The sequence below is a fragment of the Ammodytes marinus genome (assembly GCF_949987685.1).
Source record: "Ammodytes marinus genome assembly, chromosome: 9".
NCBI classification, from domain to species: Eukaryota; Metazoa; Chordata; class Actinopteri; order Uranoscopiformes; family Ammodytidae; genus Ammodytes; species Ammodytes marinus.
The window spans coordinates 11,109,444-11,131,498 of NC_137213.1; the positions used below are offsets into that span (position 1 = coordinate 11,109,444).

The 22,055-nt window shown below is 37.6% G+C and overlaps 1 protein-coding gene across 1 annotated transcript in view; it reads right to left on the reverse strand.

Moving 5' to 3' along the window:
• LOC307255338 (dynein axonemal heavy chain 8-like) overlaps positions 1 to 22,055 on the reverse strand; it is a gene marked incomplete at both ends in the record, with an annotated part of 51,110 nt that overhangs the window by 16,476 nt on the left and 12,579 nt on the right. Inside the window, 38 exons of the mRNA XM_080034019.1 lie at positions 688 to 830; positions 951 to 1,182; positions 1,283 to 1,423; positions 1,526 to 1,767; positions 2,288 to 2,534; positions 2,635 to 2,796; positions 2,881 to 3,015; positions 3,098 to 3,205; positions 3,296 to 3,382; positions 3,476 to 3,663; positions 3,743 to 3,921; positions 4,036 to 4,208; positions 4,316 to 4,540; positions 5,798 to 5,959; positions 6,238 to 6,342; positions 7,917 to 8,019; positions 8,417 to 8,580; positions 8,681 to 8,834; positions 9,329 to 9,528; positions 9,630 to 9,870; positions 10,412 to 10,549; positions 10,677 to 10,777; positions 11,080 to 11,142; positions 11,243 to 11,356; positions 11,462 to 11,566; positions 12,927 to 13,162; positions 13,946 to 14,072; positions 14,171 to 14,343; positions 14,716 to 14,839; positions 14,972 to 15,047; positions 15,161 to 15,267; positions 15,360 to 15,466; positions 17,470 to 17,608; positions 17,941 to 18,060; positions 19,075 to 19,191; positions 19,986 to 20,066; positions 21,086 to 21,273; positions 21,391 to 21,526. Coding sequence (XP_079890145.1) covers positions 688 to 830; positions 951 to 1,182; positions 1,283 to 1,423; positions 1,526 to 1,767; positions 2,288 to 2,534; positions 2,635 to 2,796; positions 2,881 to 3,015; positions 3,098 to 3,205; positions 3,296 to 3,382; positions 3,476 to 3,663; positions 3,743 to 3,921; positions 4,036 to 4,208; positions 4,316 to 4,540; positions 5,798 to 5,959; positions 6,238 to 6,342; positions 7,917 to 8,019; positions 8,417 to 8,580; positions 8,681 to 8,834; positions 9,329 to 9,528; positions 9,630 to 9,870; positions 10,412 to 10,549; positions 10,677 to 10,777; positions 11,080 to 11,142; positions 11,243 to 11,356; positions 11,462 to 11,566; positions 12,927 to 13,162; positions 13,946 to 14,072; positions 14,171 to 14,343; positions 14,716 to 14,839; positions 14,972 to 15,047; positions 15,161 to 15,267; positions 15,360 to 15,466; positions 17,470 to 17,608; positions 17,941 to 18,060; positions 19,075 to 19,191; positions 19,986 to 20,066; positions 21,086 to 21,273; positions 21,391 to 21,526 — 5,643 coding nt within the window. The remainder of the gene's footprint in view (positions 1 to 687; positions 831 to 950; positions 1,183 to 1,282; positions 1,424 to 1,525; positions 1,768 to 2,287; positions 2,535 to 2,634; positions 2,797 to 2,880; positions 3,016 to 3,097; positions 3,206 to 3,295; positions 3,383 to 3,475; positions 3,664 to 3,742; positions 3,922 to 4,035; positions 4,209 to 4,315; positions 4,541 to 5,797; positions 5,960 to 6,237; positions 6,343 to 7,916; positions 8,020 to 8,416; positions 8,581 to 8,680; positions 8,835 to 9,328; positions 9,529 to 9,629; positions 9,871 to 10,411; positions 10,550 to 10,676; positions 10,778 to 11,079; positions 11,143 to 11,242; positions 11,357 to 11,461; positions 11,567 to 12,926; positions 13,163 to 13,945; positions 14,073 to 14,170; positions 14,344 to 14,715; positions 14,840 to 14,971; positions 15,048 to 15,160; positions 15,268 to 15,359; positions 15,467 to 17,469; positions 17,609 to 17,940; positions 18,061 to 19,074; positions 19,192 to 19,985; positions 20,067 to 21,085; positions 21,274 to 21,390; positions 21,527 to 22,055) is intronic.

A 22,055-nucleotide genomic window follows, 5' to 3' on the forward strand; every position in this document is an offset into this window, starting at 1 on the left:
ACCCAGGATCAGAAGCTGAGCGCGGCCAAACATAGCAGCACGCTAGTCTGTGTTTTAAACTGCTAACCACGGACCTATAACTGCTGATAACGGCCACGTCTGTGTCACATGCGGCAGTTGCTCTCAGAAGCAACAGGAGAAACATTCTGCTCCGTTCACGGGAGGAAACAAACGTCTGCAGTTTTCAGAGGTGTGTGTGATTAATACGCGACATCAACATAACGTCGGCTTTCTATTACAAATGAACAGTCCCATAGAACGAGCGCACGCAAACTGCAATCAGGTTGTATTCAGGGATGCAAAACCATGGATTCACCAAATAAATGCCATTCTATAGCCTATCCTATATCTGCTCAAAGACATAGGAATAGAGACAGCCAAATTGAAGTATGGTGTGGTAGCATATGTTTTAGTTGATTATAATTTATTTGCAGTATTTACACCATCATTTGGATTTTCAATTAATAAAAAAACTACATTTAAATGTATATATTCACCTTCTGTCCTTTATCTTTCCATTCATACAACAATATACTGAGAAAATGGTAATTTTTCGGGCCTATTTTGAATGGTAGAATTAATCGTGATTAATCCACAGAATCCAGTGATTAATCTGATTAAAAATGTTAATCGTTTGACAGCCCTAAATAAAACATACTTTTGTTGATTTAAAAGAGGCAAGATCACCTTGCGTTGTTTGGCAATAGTATCCAGCAGGAAAGACGTTCTTGTGTTATCCACATTTGGCACAAGGATAGAGGCATAGTCTGGCACACAGTCAGTTGGATAGACATATTCTCCTACATGGTCATCCCAATGACACCATTCACCTGAAACGGAGGTCAGCATACAGAGTTTCATGGCCTTGATAAAACAGTCATTCAAACAGTCACTTAAAAAGACGGATAAAGACAGCAAAGAGGTGGTATTTAATGTTAAAAAATTACTACCTTTTTGGTTGACCATGTACTCAAACATAGTCTCTCCTGACTGTGTTTGGGGCACATCAATTTCGCATTCATGAGCTCTGATGAATCCTTCCAGTTTGTCCCTATCATCTAACTCCAAAAGGGCTCCTAGGCTCCAGATCAAGCAGAACACGAAGAGGCGTTCAAGGTGTTTGCTACAGGCTAAGCCCCCTGTCTCTTTGGTTGGAATGAGGCCCTCCAACAAATTTACAGACTGAGGATGGATTGTATTAAGCAAATTCAGTGTTTCATGAAACATGTATTGAGCCATCTTGTAATAACTGTTTGTCTTCATCAGTTTTCTAGATGCATACCTGCATTAGGTAGTTACACTCCAAAAGCTCCATTTTGGGGTTGAGATTCTGCCTCATAAATAAGTCAGTATCCTCATATATCATGTCATATAAACTCATAATGATTTCTGCCTCTGTTGCACTGCGCTTGTTAGCCCATCCCTACAACATAAAGCACATGTTCAACCTAAGCACTTGATTGTAAAATACGTCTATTTTCTGTTAACACACGGCCTCTGATGATTTATAAAAAAACAACTGTACCTGGAGTATTGGTCGCCAGGTTAGAGCTGAGGAGCTCATGAAGACCATACCCACCCTTGACACAGTAGCAGGGGAGGCATTATCCATGTTGTGCACCTCAAACACCAGCTTGCAGGATGGAGACATGACGATGCGGTCACCATTAGCCAGGGTTAGAGTCTTGTTATCATCCAGCACAGAGTTGAGATTCTCAATCCATATAGCATCCACAGGCCCATCCAGCACAATCCATATGAAATCCGCTAAGTGTACACATTTCAAAGCAATCCTAAATGAATCCTTAAATTCTCAAACAAAATCTTCCACATTTTCCGTTATTACTCATGCTGTTGTTCTGTCTTAAGCACAGCCCTTTTTTTCCATTATCACATGATGTCTAATTCTTAGGCAAAAAGTGGACTGAATCTACTTTTATTGGACACAACTAAACTGTATGGTCCTCAAGCTGTGGTCGATTTAGAATAAAAAGAAAAAGAAAAAGACAATACCTTATTAAACAGTTTTAGGGGTTCAGTGCCTTGCTAAAGGGTCACCTCGGCAGTGCCCAGGAGGTGAAGAGGCACCTCTCCAGTTAGTTACCAGTCCACACTCCAAGATTGGTCCGTGCTAGACTTGAAACAGCAACCCTCCGGTCTCTAACCCAAGTCCCCACATACTGAGCTACTGCCACCCATTTACTTAGTACATGTACATGCAAGCTTTACGATCTATATTACCCTATTTCTATAGAGGCAAGTTGTGATAAGTTTGCATGTAACAAACCTTTCTTGGTTTTAAGTGTCCTCCTCCACAAAGTGGAAAAAATCCCATCAGTCCAATCATTGGTGGCTGCATCAAGACGACCAAACATCTGTGGTGCAGTGATTGCTTTTGGGTTCATGCGCATCTCTCTGTGTGGAGTTCCACATTCAGCCATAGAGCGCATGAGAATGTTGATTACTGTGGTCTTGCCAGCTCCACTTGGGCCCAAAGTCATCAGGCCATGGCGCACTCGTGAAGTCTCATATAGCTGTTAGTAACAGTAATATATCAGTGAGTTGTATTCCAAACAATAAAGAAACAAAACAGAACAGGGCATAACATGCAGAAAAAAATTGGTTTTGAGGTACCTGAACCAACTTGAGGTTCCATGGCGGGTGGTTGACAATACCAGCCTGCTCAATTTGATTAGAAACAGCAGCTTGAAGTTCAACATATGTGCTCCCATCCAGCTGAATCCCAGGGAATAGATCATTGATCAGACTAAGGAATAGGGGCTCATCCTCATCCACCTTAAGAAATACAGAAAGATTAACATATACATTACATGCCGAAACGTGATATGATGGATGATCATCAATGAGTTTCTGTCACACCAATTTAGAAAGATTCATGTCACGCAGCACTCTCATGACAGTGCTGGACTCTGTGTCATCAGGCCGTGCTCTTTTACAGGCTCCCAGTGTTCTTAACACAGACAGGATGTTCCTCAGGCCAAAGTCATAATGGACCTGTAAAAAAAGCAGTGGTTGTGTGTCAGTATGTCAATAATTATTAAAAATAATAATAAAGCACTGGCGACAACATTCTCACCTGTTTTGTAAGTTGTTCTTCGCACAGTTTATAAAGGACAAAGAACTTCTGGGCCAAGACGACATTATCATTGAATCCACAACTGGCTAGTTTGACTCTCATGATGATCTGCCAAAGACAAAAGAGGAGAAGTGATATCTATTAAGACTATAGCAAAAGGAAAAATATAACTTACCAGCAAAAGTATCCTTGACCCACCTGCCGGTCTGGTACCATCATAGACACTGTCCTGAACTGCACTTTTAAGTTTTCAGGAAGTTCCTGACGACCTGCATATCCAGGGTTCTAGACATGGAATAGCAACACTTTATTTAATGTTTTCTTCTTACTTTTAATGTCTTTCTACTTCAAGTAACAATGTGCATTTTTGTATCCTACCATAGTGATGAACAGGCCAAACTCTGGATTCAGATTAACTAAGTCTCCATCTGTAAAGATGAATTTGTCTTTGTGTTTCTTGCGTGCCTGCAATACAATGTAAATCTGCTGAGCAGCAACAGAAAGCACCGGTAGGTCGATTCTGTTGAATTCATCAAAACAGCCCCAGGATCCTGACTGCGCAAGGCCTGAAAAAGAAAACATAATGAGATAATTGAACTTGATAACTTCACAGTTCTGGAAGAAGTGTTAAGTTTCCTTGGATACCTTTGTATATCCTGCCAAGTCCTCTGAAGTCCATTTGGTCAGAGCAGTTGAACACTACCACATACTTGCCGAGGCAGCGACCCATGTCTTTAGTGGTTTCAGTCTTCCCAGTGCCGGCTGGCCCTGCAGGAGCTCCACCCATGCTCATGCCCAGAGCCTGGGACAGGGTGATATAACACCTGTAGATAAAAAGCAGTTCTTACATTCAACCCCACCCCAAAATTAACACTTCATACAAGGTAAGTTACTGTAAATTATAAAGTCAAAACAAAATCAAATTCATCCTCTCTTGCCTGTCAGTCAGAGGGGTGATGACAAGACGGTCGGTACAGCCAAGGAACTCATTTTGATACATAAAGTCGACATTAGTAATGGACACAAGGACCTTATCCAAGTCCTCCTTGAAGTAAAACCTGCTCTGTTTCAGCCATTCAAAATCACTGACAGATTTAATACGTTTTTTTACCTGAGGACAAAGTGGAAAATCAATTTGAATGTGTTACATACTGTACATCAAACTGTCAGGCTATAATATAAAATAATATAGAGGAAGATTTTGGAAAAAAAACCTACTAGGTCATTAAATATATCACTTTGGTGCACATGGATTGTGACGAGAGTCTCAAATTTGACTCTGTCAAATTTGGTCAGGTCATGGGTCGTTTGTTTAATGAGGGCGCTGAGTAGAAGTAGGAATTTCTTTTTCATAAGAGGCATGATCTCCCTGTCATCTTCAGCATTTGACAGTGCCTCCTCTGAATCTCTTGTCCAAAGCATCTGGATTCCCAGCAAGCCAACCTTGTGAAAAACGATGCATAAATAGAATGAACTCATGCATGATTAATTATCTTTAAGTAGCCTGAAAGTATGAACTCATCCAACTGACTTGCAATTAGGGCTGGGTATCGTCAAGGACTTCGCGATACGATACGTATCACGATACACTGGTCACGATACGATATATCACGATATATCACGATATATTGCGTATCTTGATATATCACGATATATTGTGATATTCCATAAACAAGTTGCCTTGTCAAACATAACAGCACAATATAGTGATAATTGTACAGACAAATGAAGTCAAAACTATTTAATTCACAACTTCCTTTACTATTTTTCTTCCTTTTTTTTGGTTTTGGCAAATTATCAAACACTGCTGCAGCTGCCATAACATCAAAATAACAAATCCAATTCACTCTTGTACTAACTGTACAGGACACAATGAAAATTAAAACACATCAGTGTGCTTTTGTGAATCTTAAGTATTCTTATAAACAAAACTGATCTAACTTCAATAGTCAGTATCCTAGAGGCTCAGGCCTGACAGCAGACATGGGTTTGAATCTGACCTGTGGTTGTTTCATTCCCTCTCTGCCCCATGTCATATCTGTATCTCTGCACTGTCAATAAAGCCTTGAAAAAAAAAAAAAAAAAAAAAAAAAATCATAAAAAAATTAATTAAAAAAATATCGATATTTTGATATAAAAATCGATACTGATATCGGGAAACTAAGTATCGCGATATATCGATATTTCGATTTTTTGACACAGCCCTACTTGCAATAGTATACTATACTATGAAACAACTACAAAACTACTAAGAAAAAGTCTTTACACCTCTGAACACTGAAATGGTTACAATTTTGTTATATTACAAACTTTCATTTGTTAGGTGAATAAGCTAATTATAGGCATGATCAACTTTATGTTTTAATGAAGCATCAGGCACTTATTATGGACCCTCAGGCTAAACTCTGAAGTGATCACTATGAAGTAGTTTAAATAAAATCCAGATTAGCATTATAAAAAATGTAAAATGACAATGTTTTGGAACTACACACAGCATAGTGTTTAGAAGTGGTGTTGTTGAAGCACCTACAGTATAAAAAGATGTAGTCTGAGGTTGCTAACAGCTGTTGTTATGGTTGTTACGGGCTTGTTATACTTGGTTCATGGTATCAGATTTACGCAATCATAATTATACCTTGTACAAACATAGGTTGACATAACTGCATGGCAAGTGTCATTCTTTTGCTACTGTCTTTTCACCTGTGATTGGAACTTGTTCAGGAAAGTGAGAAGATCAAAGTCTTCATCGCTGATCTCTAGATCTGAAGACTTGATAACAGAGTGTAATGATGCCTGCTGTTGTAACAACAGCTCTCCAAGCCAGAGCTCCACTGCTCCCTGTGCCATGATAGGACAGTCCAGCTGAAACCACAAACACACATTTGGTATTTTAAAGTATAGTTGTGATCAGTTAAAGCAATAAAGTCAATAAACTCATCTACAATTACAAGTTATCTAACAGATCTCATTGACAAAATACACTCACACTATGATGAATTTTTATAAATTCATCTACCCAACAATATACATTGTTTTTTTAACATTAAGAGTAACAAAGGCAGTTCAACATTATATTTCCATTCCGCAAATGTAAAATGACATTACATTAACAATCTGAAAATGCAGTTAGCATTACATACCGGTAGTTTCTCTCCCTCTTGTGAAACAACAGCCATAATCTTGTCATATTCTGTTGAATGAAAGTCCACTGTATTCACATTGTCAAACACTCCAAGTAGATGTGGCTGAAAAAATTAAGGAGCTAAAATTAGATTATCAACAGGTATTTTTTCAAGAAATCAACACGTCAGTAAGACAGATCAGTCAGGGCTCCAGAGTGTGCAATCTGTGGAGTGCGCCTAGGTATTTTCACTGGTCGCACCAGTGCACCTGAAATGTATCACATCATATTAAATGTAATATTGGATGTAGCGCTGACCGATTAATCTAATCTAATCACGATGTGAGCTAGTGCAATTACATAACCGCACAAAATGGCTGTGATTGCGATTTATTGTAAATATATGTATGCGCGTGGCGTGTGTCTAAACCAAGCCCCAACCTCAGCGATTTTTACCGGCATCCAATAAGGAAGTGACCTACAACTGTAGTAACCAGAAAGTGCCACTGGGGGTGGCGCCAAGACGAGCAGTTTTTCTTTGACTCACTTGTTAGATAGGCCGTTTTCAAAGTCTTATTAAACCTATTTACAGCCTGGGCCACAAAACCAATTTAGTCTGTATGTTTAGGTCATATCTCCATGACAACACTAAAGGGGGTGAATTTTTTTGGCCCACGCTAGTTTTTATTCTTTTTGAGGTTAAAATGTATTGGCGCGATCTCTTGAGTGACAGCTCTCCGCCAGTTGTCCCTCACTTTGCCTCGGAGGTATACGTCAGCTATCTCCCTCCCCCCGACGTGACGTTGATTCCCCTTTTCGGCAAGAGGAGTGAGGCGGAGTAAAAATCTCACAAGATGGCGACGCGCACAAACCAGGATTATTGGATGCCGTGTGAATAACTGAGGTCAGCCCGGATGCTACATCCATATTATTTACTATCTATGGTCTAAACTTTCCAACCACTGGCCAGTGAGTAAAACAAACAAAGATGGACGCCGACAGGCGGAAAACAAACGCAACGTCTGCTATATGGGGATATTTAGGATTTGGGTACAGCGATGTTGAACAGATAGAAGTGCAGTTTAAAACATGGAAAGTTATAGTCGCAATGTCACGTAGCGACCGGTGGCAATATCTTACAATAGGTCCACGGTGGCAGTCTATCAACACGTGACAGCACAGAGAAAATAAGTCAGATGAATGCATGAGGCCCACTGTCCATGCAAATTTCAGTAAGTTTACAGACACTGCTACTGTCTTTGCACTTAGGAGGAATGCATTTATTTTCATGGGGAAACAACTTTTTCTATTATTACATTGTTTAAACCATCACTTATATCATTTTGAAAACAGTAGGCCTATAGGTTACTAGCCTAGTACAAGCTTTATTTTTTATATTTTCAATGATTCTTATGCATGTTTTAAATTGAGAAATACGGGTTTCAAAAATATCAATATTCTCTAATTTTCCTTGGAAAGCAAGCAAGTAGAATCATAATACAATTTATTTATTATATCGCAAATCATAATATTGGCCACTGTAATCGCAATCGCACTAATTCTCCAAATTGTGCACCACTAAAGGTGCACCCAAAATATATGCTGTTGCACCTAGATGAAAAAGTTAGGCGCACCGGTGCAACCAATGAAAATGTCAGTCTGTAGCCCTGTCAGTACTTGTATCACAATAGTTCTAACCTGAATTGTGTGAGAATCACTGGCTTGTCCGAGGATTTCCAAGAGGGATGGATCAGACACAAAGAAGAATCGCGGGAACAGGAGCCTCTTTTTTTCAAGGTATCTGTTGAGTTAGATCACATCATCTTGATCAAATGTATCAGAGAAGCTAGGGCCTATGTTATTTTTTATTTATTTTTTTTTTGGGGGGGGGGGGTCAAAAGCATTCGCAGTGAGTAGAGTGAGTAACCAAAATTAAATTAAAAAATAAATAAAAATAAAAATAGTGTCATGACGACTGTCTTATGAAAACGTTAAAGAGCAAATAAATAAATAAAAAATGAATTCAATGTGATTTGATAGAACCACGTTTGTGGTTACTCGGTTAACAAAATACTGACAGCAGACATTTTTAGAACTACAGTTATGAAATGCACTCGATAGAACTACTAAGAAGTGTTTTTAGAAAAACATCTCTAACATAAATTAATATCAACAAAAAGTGGTTGACAAAGCCTTACCCAGCGAGAGATTTTTGACAGAACTCCAGTTGTTTCTGAAGATCTGGTAAGACCTCTCCCAGAATTGGATCACCCACACAGCACTCCACCACATTTGGGAATTTTTGGGCTCGCTGCATGATTGTAATCCAGGTCTTGTCAATGTTCTGAAAACGCTTGGCTTCCTACATTGGGAAAAAATAAGTATTTTTATTTTATTTTGTTGAGGAGGAGCTCTACATAGTTGTTTCCTGAATATAAAGATATAAAATGTATTGACCGTACCTGAGGCAGGTCTTTGGCGATGTCACCCCCAACAAACACAGCCTCCAAGTAGATCCACAGGTTTTGAACAATAATCCACTGTTCAAGTACATCAGATGAAATTGAAAGTTTGGAGACCCAATCCTGGATATCTGCTTTGTAGAAGGCACTATACCTGTAAAAGTAAGGCAATTATTTTACTGTTTATTCAAATTAGGCAATGTTTAGCAAAATGTAATACAGGTTATATTGTAGGCCATTGCATTTTGTTGTTGGTTTGTAAATTGTTGATCATGCAGGAGAAATCTTAATGGGATTGTTTTCTTCTGTCCTGTTTAATGAGATGAATTGTGTGTAATTGATTTCACTCATCAGGTAGGGCCTTAATAGATGAAAAGTATTGAGTAGGGTAGTAGCCCAAAGACAGAGAAGGCAGCTTGCTGTGAAGCTGTAGGTTTTAGTCTAGTTTAGGATTTTGTACTTTTTTCAAGCTTGATTTAGAACTGTTTATTAGTTTTGTTAATGAATCTGTTTTTGATTTTTAATCAGGCCAGTAACATCACCAACCCCTTTTTCATTTGTTGGCACCACAACAGTATTAATTATAAATTTTCGATAGATACTTTAAATCCTCTTTTGTTCGGCAAGTCAGTGATCACGTTGTTCTACCTGTTGCTCAGCAATGACCCCAGCAACATAAGACTGTCCTCAAGAATGGTGAGGATCTCTGCTGTCTCTGCCCCTTTCAGCATCAGTTCTCCTCTATCCTTGAATGAATTCAAGCTCAGGGTCTGGCCAACCCAAATGTCTTTAACTTGTTTAAGCTTGGCCTCAATGTCCTTCTCCTTTACAGCAGATATGCAGATGTCCTACAGTGAAAATGCAAAGAAAGACAGGCTTCAGAAAGGGAACAAAATAACAAGTCAGAAATCCGTCAGCTTGTGGTACAGTTTCCAATCTGACAGCAAACCTCAATATCATCCTTGTACTTCAGCAGAGGCGCTTCCATGATGTTCCGCAGTTTAAATGTTTTAGACTCCACCTCAAACGTGTGCCCAGTCAGGTCAGTGATCCTGTCCCAGTGTCTCCTCATCATAGATTTGTTTGCCATCAACTCAAGCAGAGGACATGACTCACTGAAATCATCAATCGTTTTCTTCAGGTCTTGAAAGGCTTGCCAGTCCTTCAGTCCTTTGGGTAGCTTTCGGCACCTGGAAATTATTTTAATCATTTATATATGTGTATAAATAAAGATCAAAACAGCTGTAGTATTATGTTATTATTTATTAAATTATTATTTGGTAACACTTTACAATAAGGGTACATTAATGAACTGTTAGTTAATGCTAAGTAAATGCATACTTAAAATGTACTCATCATTAACTAACTGTTAATACATGCTTAGGAAATGCTTAACTAAGCAATAGTTAACTAAGCATAGTTATATCTAACCAAGTCATTAACTTTCCATCAATAACTAAAAATGAACGGTTAGTTAATGCTTAATAGGCATAACTAACCGTTAATAACATTAACTGACATTAAATAATAGTTAATTAATGTACCCTTTTTGTAAAGTGTTACCTATTATTTTCACTTCCTAATTTTGATCAATTTCACCTTTTTACAGCAATTATAGAGAAAACATGGTATTAATTTTGGGCAAGACTGTGGTACTATGACAATACATGAAAAACAAGTTAGTTTCAATCATATCAAAGTGGGGAGTATTAATAGAAATACTTGGATTACCTGTTCTGAAAGTCCAAGAGTTCTCCATTGATCTTCTCAATATCCACATCCGTCCATAGAATGCCATAGTACCCTTTAATCTTACTCATCACTGCGTCATATAGGCCATAGAGTTTCTGTAACAGGTCAAGCTCTTTTCTGTGGTAATCATAAGAAATCATAGACCCAGTGTGAAAACATTATAAAGTTCCATTAAAAAATTACTGATAGAATTTTCACTTAATTCCAGGTATGTATTTTAGGCTTTTGAAGAGTGGTTACAAACTTTTTCTTTAGTAGACTGTCATACTCGGTGACTGGTAGGCCAAGAAGCTGCTCTCCAGAGTTATATGTGCTGAAATTTTTCCACAGTTCTTCAAATTTAGCCTGAAAAAAAAAAAGAAAATCTGTGATTCTTGTTAATTGTTACATTATCTCATATATAAGAAAAGTAGGATAGAAATATAATTTTGTATTTTATTTAGTAGAAAGACAACTAGTTAAAAAAAGGCATTAACATGGATTAAACATTGAAAGACCAAACAAAGTAGAACTAAATAACTTCCATTAGTCATTAGTTTATCAATAAGCTTCTTTGATTGGTGTCTTATAAGCTCATACAGTGTAGTCAGTGGCATTTCTAATTGTTTAGAAGCTTTTCATAGTATTAAGTTAATTGACAGGGTTACCTGACAGTTCTGTAGCCTGTGGCTGGCTTCTTGGGGGGATATTCCATCAATCATGGGGCCTTCCTAAAAATCAAAATTGTACTACAACTGATTAACTATTAATTCACTTGATTAATTGATTGACTGAAAACTGATCAGACTTGAAGATTCAGTGATTACTTACGGAATCATATTTTTCCAAAAAAGTGCCCACATTATTTTGGAAAGTGCCAACACATTCCACAAGGCTTTGTTTGAACTTTGGCTGCTTACGAACAAGCTCCTCCTGCACTGATCTCTGGAAATGGCAGGAATAAAAATTAAAAAAGCATTACAGCTGAGCGAGAATAATACATTTTAAAATTATCTAGCAAGAAAAACAAAAAAAATATATAATACTGACAGCTTTAGACTGAAGCTTTGTGAAGAAATCCCTCAGATTGTGCACCCCCTCTGCTTCTCTTTTGGTCACATCTGCCCCATATTTAGTTAAAATTTCAAAGGCATCCTGTAAAATAAAACATTATCACAAGATTGTTATCTGACAGCTACATAAATCAAACTTCATGGCAAACCTAGGAAGAAAAAATAAAAGGAATTTTATGAGCACACCAATTTTAGAAAGAACAGATCGGCCATACACTTGACCATCTTTTAAGAGACATTATACAATAATTTCTAAATGTGAAAGATTTCCAGGTTTGTGAAATTCTTTTAAATAGTCATATACACTGCTGTGTTGTGGATTTGTTTATTATAAACCCTTAAAGTTAAACTTGACTTCCTGGATCTCTTTTAATCATCTCACCAGTACCTGTAGTGATCAGTGATTACTTAGTAACGTGTTACCGGCATCGGACCTCTTTTTTCAGTAACGAGTAATCTAACGCGTTACTATCTCCAAACCAGTAATCAGATTAAAGTTACTCATCAAAATCACTGTGCGTTACTTTTTCTGTCATTTTCCTTAATAAAACATTTTACATAACTGCACAAATGCGATTGCGATTTAATGTAAATAAATGTGCGCGCATGTGTCTAAAACGCTCCAATTGCTCCTCTCGTCTTTTTGGTAGCGCCTCGTCTCTGACATGCAGTGTGTGTGTGCCTGTGTGTGTGTCTGTGTGTGTGTGTGCGGCAGCATTACGGCCGAGTCTAAGCTCGTGGCGCAAAACAAACGTTTTCCCCCCATGAAATATAGCGTCTGCTATGGGGATATTTAGGATTCGGGTACGGAGACGTTGAAGAGATAGAAGTGTTTAAAACTTGGACATTTATAGTCACGTGGCGACCAGTGGCCGCACACACCCAGTCTATCAACACATCGTAGAGAAAAGTCAAATGAATGCATGAGAGTGAAGGGCCAAGCAAGTTAAGTTTAAAGACACTGCTACTGTCTTTGCACATTGGAGGAATGCATTTATTTTCATGGGGGGAAAAAACGTTTATTTTTTATTAGCCTACATTTTTTAAACCATAATTTTTATTATTTTGAAAACAGTATGCCTAAAGGCTACTAGCCTACAAGCTTTATTTTATATATTTTCAATGATTCTTAATATGTGCACGTTTTAAATTGAGATATATGGGTTTCAAAACCTGTGAAGTAACGTTTAAAGTAACTTGTAATCTAACTTAGTTACTTTTAACATCAAGTAATCAGTAAAGTAACTAAGTTACTATTAAAGGAGTAACTAGTAATCAGTAATCGGATTACTTTTTCAAAGTAACTGTGGCAACACTGGTAGTGATACATTTCCACCAATGCAGCCCTTTATGTTATTTCATGCAGTGCTATTTTTGGTCCGTACACAGTCAAAAGATTTTAGTTGAAGACAACTTATATTATATCCTAGATAACTCATTACCTCAATGGAAATCAATGTCATGTCAGTTTGTATTTCAGCATCTCGAAGTTTAGACAGGGCCCCCATGGCACAACGCACATCTTCCAGATTAGACACAGGATGAGATAGCTGTGCGAGGTACTTATTAGTATGTATGCTGGTGTCAATCATTTTCTTCTTGTACTCCTCCTTGAGATATTTGCATAACAGTTTCTTCCAGGCTTTGGTTTCAACTATCAAGGACTTCTTTAATGGTTCTGTATACAAGAGAAACATTTTACAGTGCAGAATGCTCCATTCTCTCCTCTCACACACACAGTTCCCAAACCAGGCACAACATAGAAGTGATGACATAAACTGTAAGAGAAGATTTTGATCTATTTAAAAAAAAAAATATATCTTAAGAGATTTTTAGATTAAAAGTCTAAGTATATTTAACCTCAATATCATTATTATGAAATTGACCTACACCAACAATACTCTCAACAAAAATTAACAATTCAATATTTCCAATCAAATCAAAAAATTTCAATGACAAAGACGACGTTGCTTTTTTGGTACACATTTTTTCAGTAGTATGGCAGAGATGACATGGTAGGTCAGTTCGTCCACGTTGGTCCACACAGAATTTGTTTGAAACGTTTTTGATTTTTTTGTCATGAAACTTTGTTCAAACATTTTTGTGATTCCTAAAGGATACATCTAATTTTGTGATTCCCTGAACTAACACCTATCACACTTAACTGAGCTGGTGAACTTGAGTATGTTTACATTGTCATTGTGAGAAAGTTATCAATTTATTGAAAGCATTGCTGTGTGTGAGCAGACACATACTGTACGCTTCCAACAGCAGTAGTGGGAAAACTCTAAAGCTTTAGCTCCATCCACTGGCTGTGTACCGTAACACTGTAACTATCTCTCTCACTTTTCTAGTGGAATACAACCCAGCAGAATAAAATGCAAAATGAAGTAATTCGGTTGAAAAAATTGTAACTTAGAATGTATCTGTTGATGTCTAGAACACTTTACAGCTTCCTTACCTGTTGACAATTCAGTAGACCCCAAAACAATGATGGGATTGATATTATTAATTTCTTGTTCAATTGAGTCGTAGTGTTGGATTTCAGACTTGATCTGGGTTAAGGATGGACGGCTGCCCATCAATTCCTTTTTAGGGACAAGACAATCATGTTATTATTACAAGAAAAAATAAGCAGTTAAAAAAGGTCAAAAAAATAACTTGTTATGGCCGCAGGAAAACAAACCTTAACTTTGAGGTTCCTGTCTTCTTCCCATATCACTCTGAAAGGATTGAACTGCTTCAGAACATCAGCTGCTGCTCCCCTCTGGGAGCTGACCGCTGATTTCAGTACGACCACAACCTTTTTAACGTCCTTGTGTTCAACAACTCTGTGGTAGAAATTCTCTTTTTCTATACCTAAGAAGCAAAAAAATAACCAAAATTGATCTTGACCATTTCAATCAAAGATTTATCAATCAATTGATCATTCATTAAATAAAAATGTGTTTATCTTAGGGCTCCAAACAAATTTTATTGATATTGGCCATGTCAGATTAATTAAAAATATCAGTTGAATTTTTTCAAACAAGAACAAGAGATCAATAGATTAAAAACTAATTTGTAGAAACGCTATATACTTTGTTCTCAATTTAAGAAGCTGAATTGTTCTTTACTAAAAAAAAATAAGAAAATAAGGAAAATATGTCGATTTTCATTACATTTTAGGAAATATGTCATTTCTGTCAACTTGTCTTTTTCTTACTTTTTAGCACGCTAACAATGACTTACCTTTGTTCTTTGTGGCATCATGACTGTACTCACGTTGCCATGAAATACCCTTGCTTACTTCCAAAACCAAGTCAATTAGTTGATTGATGGCATGTTGGATCTCATCTACAGTTGGAATCATCACCTAATAACAACACATTTGAAAGATTTGTATCCTTTTAATGTGACTGCTTTGGAATTTCTAGACAATTTTTTCCCCCCTACAAGGTAACTTGCATGAACTGAAACCCGTTGCCATTGAATAGTAGAAACTCACCACATTAAGTTTCACCAGATGGACCTCAGATTTTATTAGCGAAACCATCGTAGACCCTGACTTCTTCTGGTAAGTACTACTTTTTGAAATGATTGATGTCGATCTGTAAGAGATTATATTGTTCCTAAATATTTTCTTTTTTTTTTCTTTTCCTTTTTGCATACTGACAAACAGACATACTTTACTTACTTAGAGCCACGGATTCTTCTTTTCAGGGTCTCCAGGGATAACTTGGTTGTTTTTACCAGTGCATCTAATACCCTTGCAGTGAAGTATTCATAAAGCTTCTTAAACTCCTGAAATTAAAATTGTTTGTTTGAAGAATTAACACATTTGTTGATATAATGTGGATTAGAGCAATGTGTTGGGTGTTGGCAAGCAACCATACCCTTTCAAATTTAATTGATATATCTCTATCTGGTCCTTCTAAGTTCATTCCCTGATCCTCATACGAGGTCTTCTGGTTTTCTCCTGAGAATGCCACACTCCTCCGTCCTAAAATGTTCATAGGGTGAGAAAAAGATACACATAAATGATATACTTTGTATAACCAATTTTTTAGAGTTGAGCTTGCCGTGGGGGTAAGACCTATTTACCAAGAGAAGCGGAGAACACAGATTCACTGCCTGAAAAATCTCTGGAGATGTCCAGAAAACAAAAAAAACATTGATAAGCAGGAGAAGGAGGAAGACAAAGGATATGCGGTAGAAATGAAAAAACAGTTGGCAGACTTGATGAGAGAAATGAAAAGTGAGAGGGAGTCTGAGCTGGCACAGCTGCAGGCTGATTTGGTGCAGCTGAAGGCTGGGATCATTGAAGAATGGATGGGGCATTTTGATGCAAAAATGTAAGAAAAAAGATCAGCTCTTGAAAGAGCTTGGAGATAAAATTGATGACCAAGAACAACAAGCAAAAAACAGAGATGTGATCCTGACTGGTATGGTTATTAAACCAAGGTTGTATGCAGCTGCCGGGAATGGAGAAGAAGAGGGCGATACAGGGAATGTAACGGTGGAAAATCAAGTGGCAATGTTTCTGAGAAGCAAAGCCATTAATCTGGATCTAGAGAACGTGGAGTCCTGTTTGGGAAATTTGCCAAAAAGCGTGCTGTCATTCTGAAATTTGTGAGTAGAAAGCATAAGATAAATCTGCTCAGTCAAGGCAAGAAGCTTAAAGGTGAACAAATTGGAATGAGTGAAAATTTAACCAAGAGAAAGTCTTATCTGGCCTATCAAGCGAGAGGGTTAAAAATATGTGGACAGGTCCAACAAACTTGGACGAGAGATGGAAGAATCTTCATCAAAATGAAGGGAGCTACACCCTGATTGTGCAAATCAAAACGGACGAGGATCTGATCAACCCAAGCAGCGAGAATGAGCAAAACATCCGCTTGGATAAATGATCATGAAAGTCTGGAGTTATTAGCTAATCATTATTATCGGACCCAAATGAAATCAATGACCCAGACAATCACTTCTACACTATCGGAAAAAGAGACTGTCATTACCATACTGAGGATTAATTCATCAGATGCTTTCAAACTAATGGGAAATTGTCCATCTTTCATGTTTAATAGCAGGAGTCTCTACACAAACTTTTCACAAATTAAGGCATATCTACAGAAAGTCTCCAACCAGTTCAACATCATTGCAGTGTCAGAAACATGGATTAAAGAAGGCAAAAGCATGGACTTTGAACTAAAGGGATTTAGTTTGTGTCAAAATGTAAGGTTTGAAATCGTAAATACAATGTGCTCTGCAATTGATAACCTAATGGAATGTGTGACTATTGAAATTCAAATGAAAGATAAATGTTAATTATCAGCTGTGTGTACAGAACACCCGATTCAAAAATTGAAGACTTTATAGAATACATGGGAGAATTACTTTCAAAGGCAAATCAAAAGAAGATATTTATCTGTGGGGATACAAACATTGATTTACTTTAAAAAAAAAACTTGTTCACTGACTGAAGAATTTGTAAATACACTGCATGTTATGGGACTGCAGCCAAGGTCAGCAGACAGACTGACTGTTTTGAATACTTTTGCAGATGTGTTTAGACTACTAGAGAAGAAATGGACAAGGCCATATCACTATCTGCATTGTCACAGGCAGAGAGGAAAATGGAAAGCATGTCTGTTGTACACTGGCAATGAATAATGAGACCTAAAATTGTCTGTGTATTGGAATGCATCTTCTTAAAAAAAAAAAAAAAAAAAAAAAATGTTTTAACTGTATCAGTAGCTGTGTATCTGTATCTGAATCTTATGGCAGTGGGGGCGGGACCTGATAAGCCTTTGGCTTCTCCTGCCACCCTTCGGACGATAACACAAAGTAATATGTATAAATATGCAAAGAGAAAATTGTGTATTGTATGTAATTGTCCGGAAGAATAATTTAAAAAAATACTGTATTTAATTTACTGGTGCTGCATTAATAAACCTTTTACATAATTTTCACTTGTGTTCACCACTTAAAATGGTGACTTAAACGCACCTGAAATAGGTTCCTCCACAGTCTTCTTGGTGACTTTTGATTCATAAATGGGACTGAACACATTACACAGCTCCTTCACTGCTTCTTTAACACGACCACATTTGTAGTCCAATGTCTTTGCCCGCTCCTTACATTCGAGCTAAACAAAAAGAAGAAATATAATGAGTGAATTGCTGAACTAGACACAATTCCTAATTTCTGAAAAAGAAAAAAGAAATGAAAGAAATTAAACCTCCCCGAAAGTATTAGTTGGTGAACCAGTGCAAACCTTTATTTTTGTCACAGTGGGTCAGAAGAAACAAAATATCAGTAACAAAGAAATCATCATATTTTTGGTTGATATGGTAACCAGCTAGTTACTAAATGTGTCTGCACACTGTGCCTGCAGAGCAGGTAGTTTTAATGTTTTAATTTGGAGCACCAAAGTAGGATGGTGATCAAAAGAAGTGAAAAACAACTATGAATCAATACCTCATTACGGTCAATAAGGGATTGCACTGAGGACACGTGATCTTCTGGGAGTTCAACCAGCACAGTCTCTGAGATGTCTTTAAGAACATCGTCAATGTGTATCTTACAGATATCTTGCACCTGAAAAAAATAATGAATATGACTCCTCATATCATGGCACTTGAGTAATAGTATTTTAATGATTCTTAAAGGGTAACTGCACTCCCTGTTTGAGCGTACTGTACGATTTTGAAAAATGCGCTCAGACCATGGATTCTACATCCCGTTTTAGAACCAATGTTTTTAAACATTCCGACATCAGCCGGCCCACATTCGGGAGGGAGGAGGCTGCGCGGTGTCTGTGAAGGAGGGGGCTAGCTGCTAGCTGTCACTCAGGAAGATCTGAATGACATGACTTCATTGAAAAATGGAGTGACACAAAGTCTAACTGCACTGTCGCTACACGATGTGACTGGGCTCATATGCCACAAAGTTTGAGGTGGAGGACTTTTCTTATTCTAAATTGTTGGCGGGCAATTGGGATGTAGACGATGTGTCTATCGTAGTGTTACGAGACAGAATAGCGCAAGTGAACGAGCGGCAGTGTATGTGTGTGTGTGTGTGAGTGAAGAGAGAGCCAGCGGTAGCGTGTGTCAATCAAGTGAAGCAACGAGCGAGTCCAGGTCTGTGTGTGTGTGTTCGCGCAAGCGAGGTAATGCAGACACACTGCCGGTAGAAGTGAGGGTGTTAACCCCCGAAATAACATCCTTAGAGGGACGGTAGCTCATGGACCAGCTATGGACCTATAAAGAGCGTGACCGGCTTTTCAGCGACGTGATGACGTACATTAAGACAAAATGTGCTTAATGTACGTCATTTTTCGAACCCGAAGGAAAAAGGTTTTTTCAAATCTTAGTAAAGTTCTAAAATAATTTACAATACAAAAAAAATCTTAAATTGCCGTTATTTAACATATTGCAATTGTTTTCAATATTAACACCAGCATATGTGTTCCTTCACAACATAGTCATTTAATTCAGCTTCTATCTAAAAAAACAAGTAAAAGGGTGCAGTTACACTTTAATATTCAAGCAATAACCATGCCCTAGCAACAGGAAAGACGGCTAACAATTAATAGTGTATTCAGTACCATACCTTCTTTACAAGATGCTCGAGCTCAAACAAAGTTATGTCAACATTTTGGAAGAACTTGTCAAGGAGGAAGGATGACCAGGTGAGCAGCACGGACCCATGGCGAAGCACAGACTCCACCTTTTAATTGGCCAAAATCATAATTTTTTTAAACTGACCAACTCTGGAAGAACTGATTTATTAGGAAACAGTTATTCTTTAAAAAAAAAACAAGTAAAAAAAGTGACAAAGCAGGTTCAGACCATATTCATAATGCGTGTAAACGGCCAATTCCTTTTGTAATTTTCTTGCTAGGCAACTAAGCATACTTGTGTCAGGAGATTAACTACACTCAACAAAAATATAAACGCAACACTTTTGTTTTTGCTCCCATTTTTCATGAGATGGACTTAAAGATCTAAAATTCATTCCAGATACACAATTGTACCATTTCTCTCAAACATTGTTCACAAATCTGTCTAAATGTGTGATAGTGAGCACTTCTGCTTTGCTGAGATAATCCATCCCACCTCACAGGTTGAGCACATTTCAGAGTGGCCTTTTATTGTGGACAGTCTAAGGCACACCTGTGCACTAATCATGATGTCAGATCAGCATCTTGATGTGGCACACCTGTGAGGTGGGATGGATTATCTCAGCAAAGCAGAAGTGCTCACTATCACACATTTAGACAGATTTGTGAACAATGTTCGAGAGAAATGGTACAATTGTGTATCTGGAATGAATTTTAGATCTTTAAGTCCATCTCATGAAAAATGGGAGCAAAAACAAAAGTGTTGCGTTTATATTTTTGTTGAGTGTATTTAAGTTTCCATTAACAAAAACATCAAGATACCTTTTATTTAACATTTGGATATCTTATGAATTGGGTACATTTTCTGTGTTCATATGTACTGTATTTGCAAACTGCTTACATTTTTGATTTTCGAAGCCATCAAGCTGACAAAATCTGCTGGTATGTTCTTACAAATTGACTCATAATCTGCCAAAATGGTCTGTAAAAAAGAAAGAAAACATACAGGTCAGCTAATATTAAGGTAATCCAGTGGTTCTCAATTATTTTCTGTCATGCTCTAGGGGACAGAAATGTTTTCGCGCCCCCCCCCCCCCAAATTGAAATACTTTTGAGAACCTGCTAATATTTATTTATTTATCTGTACAAAACCACTGTATGAGTTTCTGGCACGAGCATTCTGCATACAATCACCTTATTATCAAATTGGTAAATGGACTTGACTTATATAGCGCTTTTCTAGCCGATTTTCTCAGCCCCAAAGCGCTTTACATATCTTACCACATTCACCCATTCATACACACACTCATACACCGATGGCAGTAGCTGCCATGCAAGGCGCTCTCTGAACCATCGGGAGCAATTTGGGGTTCAGTGTCTTGCCCAGGGACACTTCGACATGTGGCGGGTAGGCGGGGAATCGAACTTCCGACCGTGCACTCCAGAGGCAATCTTCCTACCCACTTCGCCACAGCCGCCCACGAAATTAGATAACAAAAATTAGCTGAGATAACTTCTGCAGAAAAAAAAATTCGAAGTTCAGTTTATTAGCTCAATTTGTAACATTTAAACAAGACTGCAGTCTGTGTGAATCTCAGGACAGAGAGCAAATGATTCAGAGGTTTGCATTTAATTCAAAACATTTTTAAACTGTAAACATAGTTAAGGTGGTGTTTTTTTTTATTATTATAGGCCAATAGGCCTTCTGTGATGCGATAACCAATAATTAATTAATGTTATTATTAGTCTACTTGCTTGAATTCTTTTGAAATAGCCTACTGAGACACTTGGAGATACATGTGGACATTTATTTACTGCAAATCGCGGCCTTTCGCGCGGATATGACCATACACAAGCACACATCGCGCTTGCTAGCACTTAAAAATTAAAATAAATTTTATTTTATTTTTGGTCAGTTGGAAATCAAGGCAGCCCGCGCCCCACCATTTGAGAAGCACTGAGGTAATCAATCTATATGTGATTTTTTTTGTTATGATTTACCTGTAGTCGTAGGTGATTAGCATTTATTTTGCTTTCCAGCTTCACCAGACGAAAAGCCTGCTTTGGAACATCCAGACCCATCTTCAACAAACATTTAGCCTCTCGAATGACCTCAGTTACTTTAGGATCAAAGTTGACAACTAATTTTCCACTCTTTGGGTGACGAACCAGCAGTGTTATATTCAAGACTGTTGTGAAGCAGAATAGGAAGGAAAAACAATTCAAATTAATATTAAAAGCACGTTTTGAAGCAAAAATAAGGGACATTATGTACAAACTAATTAAATGAAAGCCAGTGAACCAACCATAATCTAGTTTCGACACTTCAACCATCCATGCACTGTGGTAAACAGACTCAAACTCTACCAATGCAGCTGCAGTTTGATTGTACATTTTGACCACATCGTGACCCTCAGGGCTGCACAGGATGTCAGAGTTTTTCTGTTGATGACAGCAGATACATTCAAGGTTAATATACAGTCATATGAAAAAGTTTGGGAACCCCTCTCAGCCGGCATTATAATTGACTCTGCTTTCACAAAAAAAATATAAAAGTGTTATGTCTTTAATTTACCAGGAACAGTTAAGTACTGGGATGTTTTCCAAACAAAGATTTTTTGAAAAGCAGTATTTGGTTGTATGAAATAAAATAAAATGTGAAAAACTGGCTGTGCAAAAATATGGGAACCCTTGTGGTTTTGTTGATTTTAATGCCTGTAACAGCATGTAAAACTGATGACTTTAAACACAAAGTTGGTTGGATTATGTTGTTAAGCCTTGAACCTCATATAATTGTCTGTTTAATCATGAGAAAATGTATTTTAGGTGCCTAAATGCAAGTTGCACTTCTCTTTGACTCTCTGCTGAAGTGAGACAGAATGGGATCATCAAAACAGCTCCCAAAAGATCTGAAAAACAAAGATTGTTCATTGTCATGGTTTAGGGGAAGGCTACAAGAAGCTTTCCCAAA